Here is a 13,424-nt window from a genome sequence, read left to right as displayed (position 1 = left end):
AAAGAGGAAGGGGGAGAGGGAGAAGGAGGTGAGGGAGAGGGGAGGAAGAGAGAGACGGAAACATTGATCAGTTATCTCCTATATGCGCCCTCACTAGGGGTTGAACCCGCAACCCAGGTATGTGCCCTGACCAGGAATCAAACCTGCAACCTTTTGGTCTATAGGAAACACTCCAACCAATTGAGCCACCTGGCTAAAATGCAGGATGGTTTTTGTTTGTTTGTTTTTTCAATTACCACTTCCCCTATTAGGAGACAGGCTGTAAGAGTTAGCATATTAAGTGGCCAAGCTAAGACTTGAACTTAATGCTGTGAGATACCAACACTCACATGCTTTATCACAAGCTTTAAAATAAGATAATATTTGAGAGTGCTTGGAAACATTCTAAGTAAGTAAATGGTAGTTACTTCTGTTCAGCCATGTTGCCCCCCAGACTACAAATAGACATACACAAAGAGAAGGAGATGGGAAGAGAGAAGAGGAGAGAGAGCATTACGATATGCCACTTGTAAGAATAAAGCATTTCACCATGCTATCAGCATTTCTTTCATATGTATCATCCACGAACAGAAGATAATAATGAAGGAGAAGTCACTTCATAAGATGCCTGATACTTAGGGTTAACCATAAAAAATTAATGTGTGAATCCTTTTTGTGGAAAACCTCAACACATTCTAGTGGGACAAAAAATGTAGACTTGAGCAAATGGAAAACACAAATGTTCTTGGATAGAATGGTACAACATCATAAACATGATAATTCATAATGACTTAATTTATAGATTTAACTTGCACCTAATAATAATACTATTTTTTTACCCTAAAATTAGACAAGACTATTCTAAACATAATAGAAATCTATTTCTTAATCAGGTGTATGGTTGATTCTTTCCCCTTACCACCACTAGTTCATTGATGTTTAGATAAGTACATAGAGATAATTAAAATCATTTTTATTGGTAATGTTCTGATGAACCTTACTCTCATAAGTAGATAGGAATGGGAGGAGTATTCATAGCAGCACCATGCAGTCAAGTTATATGACAAAAATAATATAGAGAACTCATCAAAAATTATTTTTAGGAATATGTCATCTTGAGTTCAAAATCACCCATTGGCAAAAGATTACTTACTGTCATTACAGTATTTCTTACGGTTTCTCTGTCTGGTATATAGAGGTTTTCCGTCATAGCCTTTGGAAACCCCGTGTTTTTAAAACTACTTACCCTGTCATTGTTTTTCCCTTTTTCCACAGTTGCATTAAAATCCTCCCCAGCCAGCAGAAGTGGAGTTCAGGATAACGGTGGAACGAAATTTGGGGGCGGCCTGAACTTTCATGAAGGAGAATTTTTATTACAGGTAAATGTTAGGACATACAGTTCCTTGTCATTAGGGAAACACTTGTAAATGGAGAACTCACCCATCAGTCGTTGAATTATTTTCCCATGTATCTGGAGTGGGAAGTCACGCAGCATCGCACACGCACACCGCCGTCATCGGGCAGCACTCGCGTGTGAGGCTGCACTCGGCGTTGGTGCAGTGTGCCTGTGTGTGTGTGTGCTATGTCGTTTCAGCCATTTAAAAGGAGGTTGTGTTAGCAGTAAAAATGATAGCCTTAGTTGAAGTACATGTTTATGAGTGACAGTATTGTTAGTCCCATGACTGATTTTAGAGCTTCTTCTCTTGCAGGCCCTGAACGGCTTTGTGTTGGTCGTCACTACAGATGCTGTGGTCTTCTATGCTTCTTCTACTATCCAAGATTATCTGGGGTTTCAGCAGGTAAATGTGGCATTCTTACGTCATTAAAAATTTTTTTTAATTAATTTCTTTTTATGTGTCTTATGCTTTAGGGGTGTAATTTGTATATATAAAATATCAATTAAAATATGTGCTATAGAATAAAAATTATGTATTTTCAGCCAACATGTTTTTATACCATTAATTTACTACATTAAAATTTCCATAAATATTTGTGAGACTTATGGATACCGTGTTTCCTCCTTCACTTATTGAGGAATGCTCATTCATGTAAAAGAAATATTCAGGTAGGGACCAGACAGGGTTGTGAATGAGGGCGGGCAAGAGGGTATTTGCCACCCAATTAGTATGGATACTGGCGGATAGACGGCAACTATGAAATGAATAAGGTGATTTGTAAAGGTACACACGAAATACCATGGCCAATACCTTTACTTCTGATTTACAGGGATTAGGGAAGCTTTCCTGAAGGAGATGGTATTTAAGTAACTTAAAGTGTAGGGTTCAGATGGGTAGCCAGGCATGCGGGGACACAGGGAAGAAAAGGCAGAAGGACTGCAAGCAGTAGACTGGAAGTCCTTAAAGGAGGTGAACGTGCCTGGTTTGTTCAGTGTTATTGAATGCATCGTGAAGAGGTGGAGTGGTAGCTAAGGTGTTTGGTATTGGAGAGAAACGAATATAAGACGTGATTTGCACACAGTTAGCAAGTACACCTGAATGGTAGCTCTACTTAATGTATCAATAGTTCCTAAATTTTCACCTGCATAAGACTTACTTGAATAACTTGATAAAATTGTGTATCTTTAGACCCCAAAACCTGGTATTCTGATTCAGTAGATCACAGTAGGTAGGGCCCATGAAATTTAATTTCTGACAAGCTCACAGGTGATATCAAGGCTGGTGGTGAGAAGCACTGTTTACACTGCCATATAGACTGATGATTAAGCTGCGATCATACACAGTGCAGACCACCAAAGGTGTTTGTTAAGGGAAGGTGTGTGTTCCAATCTGTGTTTCAGGTGATAACTCTGGCAATTGTGTTAAAGACAGTTTAATGCTGAAACACCAAGTTGTAGGGAGATCTTCTCTAGGTAGCTAAAGTAGTGGAGTCTGGCTACTACCAGTTTATGAAGGTGTTCTTGAAGATAATTCTGCTGACCCAGAATTGTTTTCAGACTTTTTAAATTACAAAGAAAATGCACTAATGTCCATGGAAGGGCCTGTTTGAAACTTAACTGCCTAGTTTTCTTAATTACTATTTGATAATGTGATTCCTAACAGTTAAGAAATCAGAGATCAACTATTTCCCAATCTATATTTTCCTCACAGGTACACATTAGCATAGATGTTATTTAAGAAAATATTCGTGTCTGACGTGGATTGTGGTTCAGGGCAAGTTGTCACTCCTTAATGGGTAATGATGATCATATGGTGTATCAACCATTCTTTTTAGTTCCTTAGAATGGAATAAAATAGATTGCATAATGTTATCACACAAAGTGTGTTGTGAAATATTTCTCCATGTGTGTATATGCACACATGTTGTGGATGAAAAATGTATTCAGCACCGTGAGTTGCAATAAAAAAAATGTTAGAAAAATCCTGATTTAAGGGTTAAAGGCTCAGCACTGTAATAAATGCTAAGAAGCAATAGGTAGAGGAAGGATTCTAACCTGGTGAAAGGCATAACCCTGACTCTTCTTGAGTCTGCTTGTAGGAATTCAGTCTAAAGAAAACTGTTAGAGAACAGTGAAGAAAATACATAATTCTATTAAGTTTACAGAAGTCAGCAGGGTGTTCAGATAAGGTTTTGTGAAAAAAGAAATACTTAACAAATGAAAATGGGATAAAAATAATCAGAACTTAATATGTTGCAATTAAAGAGTGGCGCGGTGGCTTATGTGGCAAACAGTCATGGAGTTACTTTCGGCCCACCAAGGGCAGTGCTAGTGCCCCTCTAGTTCCTCCTCTCTGGGGGGACTGGCGAGCGCTGCGGGCCGTTTGGTTTACTCGTCACCACTAACTAATCTAGCTGGGTTCTGAAATCACTTTAATAAGTAATATTTAACTTCAAGTCAGTATTTTTGTTTTATCCCCTTGCATTTGTTTTTCCTTAGTCCGATGTCATACATCAGAGCGTGTATGAACTGATTCACACTGAAGACCGAGCTGAGTTCCAGCGTCAGCTACACTGGGCATTAAACCCTTTACAGTGCACAGACTCTGGACAAAGAGTCGATGGTAAGAACGTTTATCAAATACAGTTACGGGCCCTGGCCAGGTTGCTCAGTTGGTTAGAGCATACACTGAGGTTGTGGGTTCACTTCCCCCATCAGGGCACATACGAGGATCAACCAATGAATGCATAAATAAGTGGAACAACATAGCAGTGTTTCTCACTCTCTCTCAAATCAATAAATAAATTTTTTAAAAAGATAGCTTTGGTATTTTAAATATAATTTTACAAAAGGAGGCAGCGAACCTATATGGGCACAGAACTCCTTGGTGAAGATGGGATAATAGAAATGCATAGGTCACAAAGAGGTTGATGAACTGGGAAATATTATTTCCTTCAAAAATGAATGATTTTATTATTTTCGTTTTTTATTTAATTTTATAATGATTTTATTTGACATTAACCAAAAGTGAATCAATTTAAGGAATATTGGAGCAACCATTGATGACTGTTGAGCAGGAAGGTGTTGCCATTTTCAGTGATGCACTTTATACGATTACTCGCACTGTGCCGCTGTGCCACAGGAAGGACTGTGTACAGGGTTGCTACTGGAGGTGTGTCAGTTGTCCTGGGTTCAGAAGGCATAAAATGAAAAGGCAAAGTAGCATGTACAAGTATTAAAAAAAAAAGCTTTTCTCAATGCAGACATTGTTTTCAGAAGTTTGTGGAAATGTTAAAAAGAAAACAATGGCACTCAAAATGGAAATTTTGGCACTTATAGGTCAATAGAAATAAACACAAAACTGAACAGGTAAAGTTCTATGAGGTTCAAGTGATATTCAGTGAGTCTTAGTTTCTTTTCATACCTCCTCTTCTGAAAATAGTTATCTTTTTATCTCCTCTTCTGAAAATGGTTATCTTTTTATATCTTGAATTATAGACTCCAATTTAGAAATTAACACAAATTTCAACTATCCAAACACTTACTGCATTTTTCAGACTATAAGATGCACCCCCCAAATTTGGGAGGAATAATGGTTGTTAATGCTGCTGTTGAGTTCTATTTACATTGGTGAAATATTATGTTATTTATGTTATTAAATACTTTACCACATTTTTTGCTTCGGAATTTTTTTTCCCTATTTTCCTCCTCTAAAACCTAGGTGCATCATATGGTCCAAAAAATACGGTAATTTTACAGCAAAATGGAAAGTAAATATGTGTTGCTATTGTTTCTACAGAAGCTAATGGCCTCCCGCAGCTGGCAGGCTGCCTTAACCCAGACCAGCTGCCCCCGGAAAACTCCGCGTTCATGGAGAGGTGCTTCACGTGCCGCCTGCGGTGCCTGCTGGACAACTCCTCCGGCTTTCTGGTGAGGCGATCGCTCTGGGGCCCCGGCCTTTCCTGTCGATTTAGAGAACTGAAACAGATGACATGAAACCAATACTCTTTGGTTACATTGGAGTTCGGTTTTAAAAATCTCCTTCATCAAGTACCTTGATAAAGGAAAGTATCTTTTAAAATATTATTTCTGATTTTCAAATCTTTAACTGTCCTTTCCAAAACCCTGTCCTTTGGGTTGCGGTCCCAAAGATTGAGGGAAGTGGCATAGAACCTTGTATGTTGCCTACTGTTAGGACTTCTTAGGCGTGTGACAGAGAACTGTGTAGCCCGACTTGAATAACAGAATGCTTACGCTCTTCAGACGTAATGCCTGCTAGAGAGAGCCATCATTACCCTGGCCTTTTCCCCATGGCCAGAGTAACTGCCATGTAGGAAAAGGGCTGTACATTTGTGGTCGTAGGATCAGTGTGTGGTGGGAGATGCCGTTGTGTGGTCTGAACACCTGGGTAGGATAACCCTGGAGCAGTTTAGGCAGGGTACTGAGGGTGCAGATGGTCTGTCCTCTCTGTCGTCTGTACCCGTAAGATAGCACCCCTGCTCGGCCCCCCCGCCACCACCAAAAAAAAAGTGCTCAAATAAGTTTGGGAGACAGTTCTCAAATTTGAATGGGTTTTCTTACTGCAGGACTTCTCAGAGCCTTTCCGAAAGGGGCCTGTTATCCTGTGATCCCCAGGGGAGAGGATCATTGAGCCCTTTGTTCTTAAAAGCCATTCATCTTAAGGCTGTTCATCAAAATCCCGGAGTGTACCCCACCATCCCCCCCAAAAGACTGCACACTCCACCAGCACAGGGGAAAGAGATCACAAGGCATGTTGTATATTATGTTTGTGAATGTCAGGAATTTGAAACAGATAACCAAATCTTAAACATTAGCAAATGTGGTTTTTGTTCTTGTGTTTATTTGTGAAGATAATTTTGCTCACCCAGAGTTGGAATTGCTTTGAGATTGATCGTTAGTACTGAAGAAAAGTATTAGTGTGTATTTTCTGGGATGGAATCTGAGTATAATTGGGTCTTGTCTTTTCTTTCTTGTGCTGTAATCATACTGATAGTATTACCCCTTGTCCTGGTTATTACTGTTTTAAACAACAAAGCTAATCATGCTCAGGCTTAAATTATCTTTGTTTCCTCTGTCTTCTAAAATTATTCTTTACCTTTAATAGAGCTCTGCATTCTTTTTGATTTCATGATGAGTCACATTAATGTTTTAAGAAAACTGTATTTTATCTTTATATGAAAGATTGCCATGAGCTGTGAAATACACCATGAGCCGTGGAATGTAGCTCATGTGTGATTGAAAATTCACGGGTGCTCGAGGACTGCCCCTGTTCATTCCGTCAGGAAATACGTATTGCGTGCACAGTTTGCACTGAGCTGTGCCAGGCATCAGTGATGGGGCACTGGGAAACCAAGAAAATGACACAGGTACTCTGGTTGTGACCACTAAAACACCAGCAGTGGCGTGCTTTTCCCTTTAGTAGTCTTCACACTGTTTCAGAGTCTTTTTAATGGGCTTCCCGTGGAGAGAGGAGTGAAGGAAAGCAGTTTCACACTGAGGAACCTGGGATGTGGCCATGACCGAGCCTTGTAAAAAGGAACATTTTTTCAACTTAATTTTAATGAACTGTTTCTGATTTTTTAAGGCAATGAATTTCCAAGGGAGGTTAAAGTATCTTCATGGCCAGAACAAGAAAGCGAAAGATGGATCAGCCCTTCCCCCTCAGTTAGCTCTGTTTGCAGTAGCTACTCCACTCCAGCCACCGTCTATACTTGAAATCCGAACCAAAAACTTCATCTTTAGAACAAAACACAAACTAGACTTTACACCTACTGGTGTTGATGCCAAGTAAGTAAAACTTTTGCGGTTTTATTTCATCACATGCATATATTGTACAATGTAGTAAGATTCTCTTAGCATGTAAAATATATAGTGTAGATTATAATATTCTATGTTATTTTATACTATTCAGTATAGTCTTCCTTTTAAAATTATCAGGCTCACAAGTCACCTTATTATAATTTTTCACAATACTTGCCCCAATTTCCATATCATAAAGATGACATGCTTAATTAGTAAGATTATTGGGTTTTTTAAAGAGTTTTAAATTGTATAAATTTGACTTTCAGCCCTAGAAATTTAGTAACTTTCAGAGAATTATGGAGATATATTAAGGAGATATATAGGAATATATTAAGCATTCATGTTATAACAAAGCATATCATTGCTTTTCTAATTTCTAATATGGAAATTCAGAGGGGTTTGAAAAACCCTGCCCCTCACAAATGGAGTACAAGCATTCTACATTTTTATTAAAAATTTTGTTCTTACATAATCTATTCTGTTAGTTATCTTTAGCCATACTAACTTCATGGTCTTTATTCAGGAGAAGAAAATAGTCTAAAACTGAAATTTGCAGCCATAAGCAAGAGAGAGCAGTTATATAGATTTGGTTAATTTTTTTACCTGCCAATATAAAATTCTAAATAGGAAGACCCATTGCAGAAAATAGCATGTAGCTGATGAATTTATGTTGGTTACTTCACTTGTTAAATTTTAATTTCTTTTTTTTTAAACAGAGGAAAACTTATTTTGGGCTATACTGAAGCAGAGCTGTGCATGAGAGGATCCGGGTATCAGTTCATTCATGCTGCTGATATGCTTCACTGTGCCGAGTACCACATCCGGAGTAAGTTCTGGGGGAATGCGCCCGCGACAAAGGGCATGTGCTGCTGCAGGACGTGTTTCAGAGTGTTAACATGATGTAATGTATCTGAGGAGATGTTTCCGTCATCTTCCACCTGGTGCCACCCCACTGTGGTAAACCCGAGTTGTTCTAACTCCGCTACAGCGGCCACATACAGCAGTTCAATTAGGATGAAACTGATCATTTCATGCCATGTTTTGCTCAGGAATTTTTTGATGGTGTTATTATTCCTTCATAAATTTATGGCAGTATAGGTTATATTTTAAAATTGTATAGAAAATATTAAGCTGTGGGAAACATTCCCTATTTAAAATTAAAACAATTTTTATCTTTTTCACCCCAAACTATACTCCCTATATAATTTCATGTGTTACTAGAATTGTCTGTTCCTTAGTCTTCCCCTTAACGTTTTATGTAACTTTAGTGTGAGATAACAGCTCCGAAGAGCTATTTCCATGCATTTTGATAGTTTTAAAAAGTTGTCCAGACATTTATCATCTTTGGTGATAAATGAAATACATCTGGAGATAAGGGAGGTTTTGTTTTAGAGATTTTCTTTAATATGTTGACTTCGAGTTTGACTTCTTATTTTTCTATTCTATTTTAGTGATTAAGACCGGGGAGAGTGGCTTGGTGGTGTTCAGGCTGCTCACCAAAGGCAATCGGTGGACTTGGGTCCAGTCTAACGCGCGCCTGGTTTACAAAAATGGGAGGCCCGACTACATCATTGCGACCCAGAGGCCGCTGACGTAAGCACCAACTTAAAATGTCTGTTGTCATTGTTTTTTATGGTGATGACATTTTGGCTTATAAATGCTCTTACTTGAAAACTTAAATTCTAAGAGAGCTTACTCTACAAATAAAAATCGAAAGGTGCATGTATAAAGGACCCTCGAACAAAGACAACAGAGGGAAGTGGTGGGCAGAATGGGAACAACTGTAATTAAACAACAATAAAAATATAGATATACAAAATTAAAAAGTTAAAGGAAAATGTATAGAAAGAAGACATCAGCGAAGGGCATTGAGAAGTCAGACCTGACAGACTGCACTGAACAACTAGTGTGTAGAGTCATGGGAGGAGAACAACTGAGGGATTGAAGGAATGATTCAGGGTTTATCCTGGGTACATATGCAGGGTAAATGCAAAGCTAGTGCCATCTGTAAAATAAGAATATAACAATGCTTTGCTTATTAGCATTTGTTTTCTAAGCACAAGTTTAATTATCCTGGAAATAAATATTTTGTTAAAACACTTGCACTGTAAATTTTCTCCAGGGAATTGATTTTTGTATGGGGCTTGAGCAAGGATCAAGATCAATTTTCCCCCTTGTACTTACTGAAGCCCTTCAGTGTTTAGGAAGCAGTGCCTCTAGCCATAACTTACAGTGACAGAAAGTTTTAGTTTTATGTTTATATTTTAGGATGTAGTAGCAAATTTTTTCAGGGGTAATCATAAACATCCCAAGTCATACATGGTGAGTGTACTAATGAATTAGGCTACATTTTTAGATTATAATGAAGTTTGCTATTTTACCAACTTAAAAGAAGTTGGATGTGTATATCCATTTGACCAGTAACATTTATTGAAAGATGACTTACTGAAAAGGCACCTCTTCTCTGCTGCACTGTCTTTTGATTGGACGGTGAGTCTGTGGTTTTGTTTCAGGGCTCCATTAGGTCCCATTGGTCTGGTCATCTTTGTTTGCACTAACAGTGCATTGCTTTAATTATTCTATGACATGTCTTGATATCTGAGTGTGTGTCCTCCCCTTTTGTTTGTTTAGGATTTTTGTTGTTCTCTATCAAGATCGCTGTGGCTCTTCTTGACCCCTTTGTACTTTCGTACACATTTTAGAAGTCAGTTGTCAGTTCCCATCAGAAAATCAGGGTGTTCAGCCCTTTGGCATCTCTGGGCCATACTGGAAGACGAGTTGTCTTGTGACATTGTGACACATAATTGCAAAAAAAAATCTCATAATGTTTATTAAGTGAATTTAGGATTTTGTGTTGGGCGGCATTCATAGCCACCCTGGGCTGCATGCAGTCCACAGGTTGGACAGCCCTAAAGAGATCACACTGTAATCCTGAGATCCCAGATCTATACAGGGCATTACAATGAAACTATAGCTCATTTGGGGGGAATTAACATCTTTGTAATACTTAACATTCTAACCTGTGAACATGCTGAATGAATATATGCACCTCTGCACTTGTACTTGGGGGTACACAGTCATGTATTATGTCTTTATCTCAGTGATGATTGTGCTTTTCACATGGGTCTTGTACATCTTTAATTTTATTCCTAGATATTTGGTGTTTTGTAATGCTGTATTAAATATGTGTGTATGTGTACACATACAATGTTCAGATTGTGAATTATGTCAATCGTTAAATAAAATGCAAAACCCAGAAGCTATAGAGGTGCCTGTCCCACTCACAGTCCTACATTCTTACATGGAATTTTTTTGGGGGGGGGTTATGTTAGGTAGGGATATAACCTGAGTGTGGAATTAGTGATTGTACTGTATTTGGACAAATTCTAAATCATTTGTCTAAAAAACAATTTTATGGCACCAGTCATCAGAAATATTTGTCAAAGTAATGTTTTTGTGATTTTAGAGATGAAGAAGGAACAGAGCATCTAAGAAAACGCAATATGAAGTTGCCTTTCATGTTTGCCACTGGAGAAGCTGTGTTGTATGAAATCAGTAACCCCTTTCCTACCATGATGGATCCCTCACCAGAAAGGCCTAGAAATATTGCTAGTGGAAAAGATTCTGTTACTGAATCAGCTCCCCACAAGGATTCCCTCTGGACTAGCCTTTTGCAACAAGATAAGTCTATCTATCTCTCTCATGCTGCAAGTAGCGCACCTTTGGGCAGAGATATCCTTAATGACTATACAGACAAATGCAGTAATTGGCAAGATAGCATTGCACAAATGGGAAATGGTATCCTGAAACATGAGCAAATTGGTCAGCCTCAGGAAGTGAACATGACACTCTCTGAAGGTCCAGTAGGGCTCGTGACAGACAATAAAAATAGTGATTTGTACAGCATTATGAAACACCTAGGTATTGATTTTGAAGATATTAAACATATGCAGCAGAATGAGGAATTTTTCAGAACTGACTTTTCTGGTGAGGATGACTTTCGAGACATTGACATAACAGATGAAATCCTGACGTTCGTCCAAGATTCTTTAGATAAGTCTACCTTCGTGTGTCCAGGCTACCAGCAGCAACCACCCACAGCTCTGAGCTCGAGCTGCATGGTCCAGGAGCATCTGCAGTTAGAGCAGCAGCAGCTACAGCCCCATCCAAGGCACCCCGCCGTGGAGCAGCAGCAGCAGCAGCAGCTGTGCCAGAAAATGAAGCACATGCAAGTCGGTGGCATGTTCCCAGATTGGAGCGCTAACCAGCCCGTGCTTTTTAGTTGTCCTCAGCAAGACCAACAACAGTATGGTGTCTTTTCAGACTTACCTGGGACCAATCAAGAGTTTCCTTACAAATCCGAGATGGAGACTATGCCTTACACACAGAACTTTATTCCCGGTAACCAGTCTGTGTTACCGCAGCAGGGGACGCAGTTAGACTTTCCCATGGGGAATTTTGAACCATCCCCATACCCTACTACTACTTCTAATTTAGAAGGTTTTGTCACATGTTTACAAGTTTCAGAAAACCAAAAGCATGGGCTACATCCCCAGGCAAGCCTAGTTACTCCGCAGACATGTTATTCCGGGGCTGTGTCAATGTACCCGTGTCAGCCGGAACCTCAGCAGTGCTGCATGGCCCAGATGCAGTACAACGCAGCAGTGCCGGGCCCACAGGAGTTTTTAACCAAGGTAAGGGTTTTATCTAAATCATCCCTTTTGGATGATTCTTCTTTATTAGAAATACACAAGTTATACATCATTGATATCAGGAGTGATTTAATCTCTTACCTATAGCATTTACATCAGAGAACATTTCTAATTGTGTCTGCGACTACTATTTTTTTAATAAGCCAGTACCTTTCCAGTATGTTACCAACACTAGTATATTGTGTTTACCTGAATTATAAAGGAGAAAGAAATCAAGGGCCAAGGTGAGTGAATATGGCCTTAAGTTACCAGGTGAAATGAGTTACAAGTACAGTGTTTACAGATTTTGGGTTATCTTTCTTGATTCTTTAGAATTGCATGCCTTTTAAAAATTCAAACTTGAAAAATTATTTGAATTTTTAAAAATAATTTTCTCAGTGTTTTAATATATTGTTGAAATTGGGTTACAGGCAATAAAGGTAAGTTTCTTTGCCTTTGCCCCAGACGATCCCTGGAATTTAGTCCTAGGCTCCTTAGTGTTCTCCAGCAACCCCTCCGTCTTATCTGCCACGTCCTCCTTTTACCCTTTAAGGTGAAATACTTTTTTCTGACCTTAAAAAAGGGGTAACGCTGCTGGCTTTCCATCACGGGACTTGAGCTTGACATTGTATTTTTGTTGCTTAAATGTGTCATTGGAACCCTTCTAGCAGCAAGCACACTTTAAATTGAAGAGCACCTTAATACAAAAAAGTTAACGTGATTGTATCTGCTCTTTCTGGCAGCCCAGGGATATGGCATCTTCACATTCGTGCTTTCCATTAAAAAGTGGTTTGTTTTTAAATGTTTTGTAAGTTTAGTTTTGAAGAAAACCCTGACTTAAAATTAAGTTCATTGGTCTCTGTACTATGTATTAGAGTATAGTAATATAACAGTGTTACCTGAGTCTTTATCCCTAATTGTTTTGTGTTTTGTTTTTTTCACTTAATGTGGTCTGATTATATACAAGTTTTCTAATAGAAAATGGCAGAAAAGAAAAGGGCACTGAAGGTTTTTCTTATTCTCATTCCTGACATTTATCTTAAATGTAATATTCAGTTAGAGTCTATTTCATAACAGAGTCTATTTCATAACACCGCCATAAAGTTAAGCATGGGTAGGTAGGTACCTTATCTCCTGCATACTCTTGAGTGTATGGTAGAGAACTTACTTATGTAACACTGCATTTTGAACAGGGCTTTCATTATCTCGTGAGTTCTTTTCCGTGACCCCCTTCCCAATTTTGTGTGACTTCTTTATGAATAACAAGAATTCTGTAGTCCGGCAACTCCCCCGCCTCTGTAGGGTAGCCACTCCACGTGCGGCTAGCCCCAGATGAGATATGGTGTAAAATATACACCAGTTTTGGAGATTTAACTTGAAAAAAAAGTAAAATATACATATTTTTATTGATTTTATGTTGGAATGGTAAATTTCAGCTATGTTAAGTAAAATATATTAAAATTACGTATGTGGCTCACATATTTCTATTAAACAGCACCGCTGTAGACAATCTAAAGGGAATTGCTGGCATATGT

General features: G+C 38.6%; 1 protein-coding gene across 1 annotated transcript in view; it reads left to right on the top strand.

The window, feature by feature from the left end:
- AHR (aryl hydrocarbon receptor) overlaps window positions 1–13,424 on the top strand; it is a 41,525-nt gene that overhangs the window by 24,176 nt on the left and 3,925 nt on the right. The window contains exons 3-10 of the mRNA XM_045827536.1: window positions 1,255–1,358; window positions 1,689–1,778; window positions 3,875–3,998; window positions 5,175–5,305; window positions 6,981–7,183; window positions 7,915–8,024; window positions 8,650–8,791; window positions 10,665–11,892. Coding sequence (XP_045683492.1) covers window positions 1,255–1,358; window positions 1,689–1,778; window positions 3,875–3,998; window positions 5,175–5,305; window positions 6,981–7,183; window positions 7,915–8,024; window positions 8,650–8,791; window positions 10,665–11,892 — 2,132 coding nt within the window. The remainder of the gene's footprint in view (window positions 1–1,254; window positions 1,359–1,688; window positions 1,779–3,874; window positions 3,999–5,174; window positions 5,306–6,980; window positions 7,184–7,914; window positions 8,025–8,649; window positions 8,792–10,664; window positions 11,893–13,424) is intronic.

Source organism: Phyllostomus hastatus, unplaced genomic scaffold (genome assembly GCF_019186645.2).
Source record: "Phyllostomus hastatus isolate PE091 unplaced genomic scaffold, TTU_PhHast_1.1 phas_scaffold_78, whole genome shotgun sequence".
Taxonomy (NCBI): Eukaryota; Metazoa; Chordata; class Mammalia; order Chiroptera; family Phyllostomidae; genus Phyllostomus; species Phyllostomus hastatus.
This window is presented reverse-complemented; position numbering and strand designations above follow the sequence as displayed.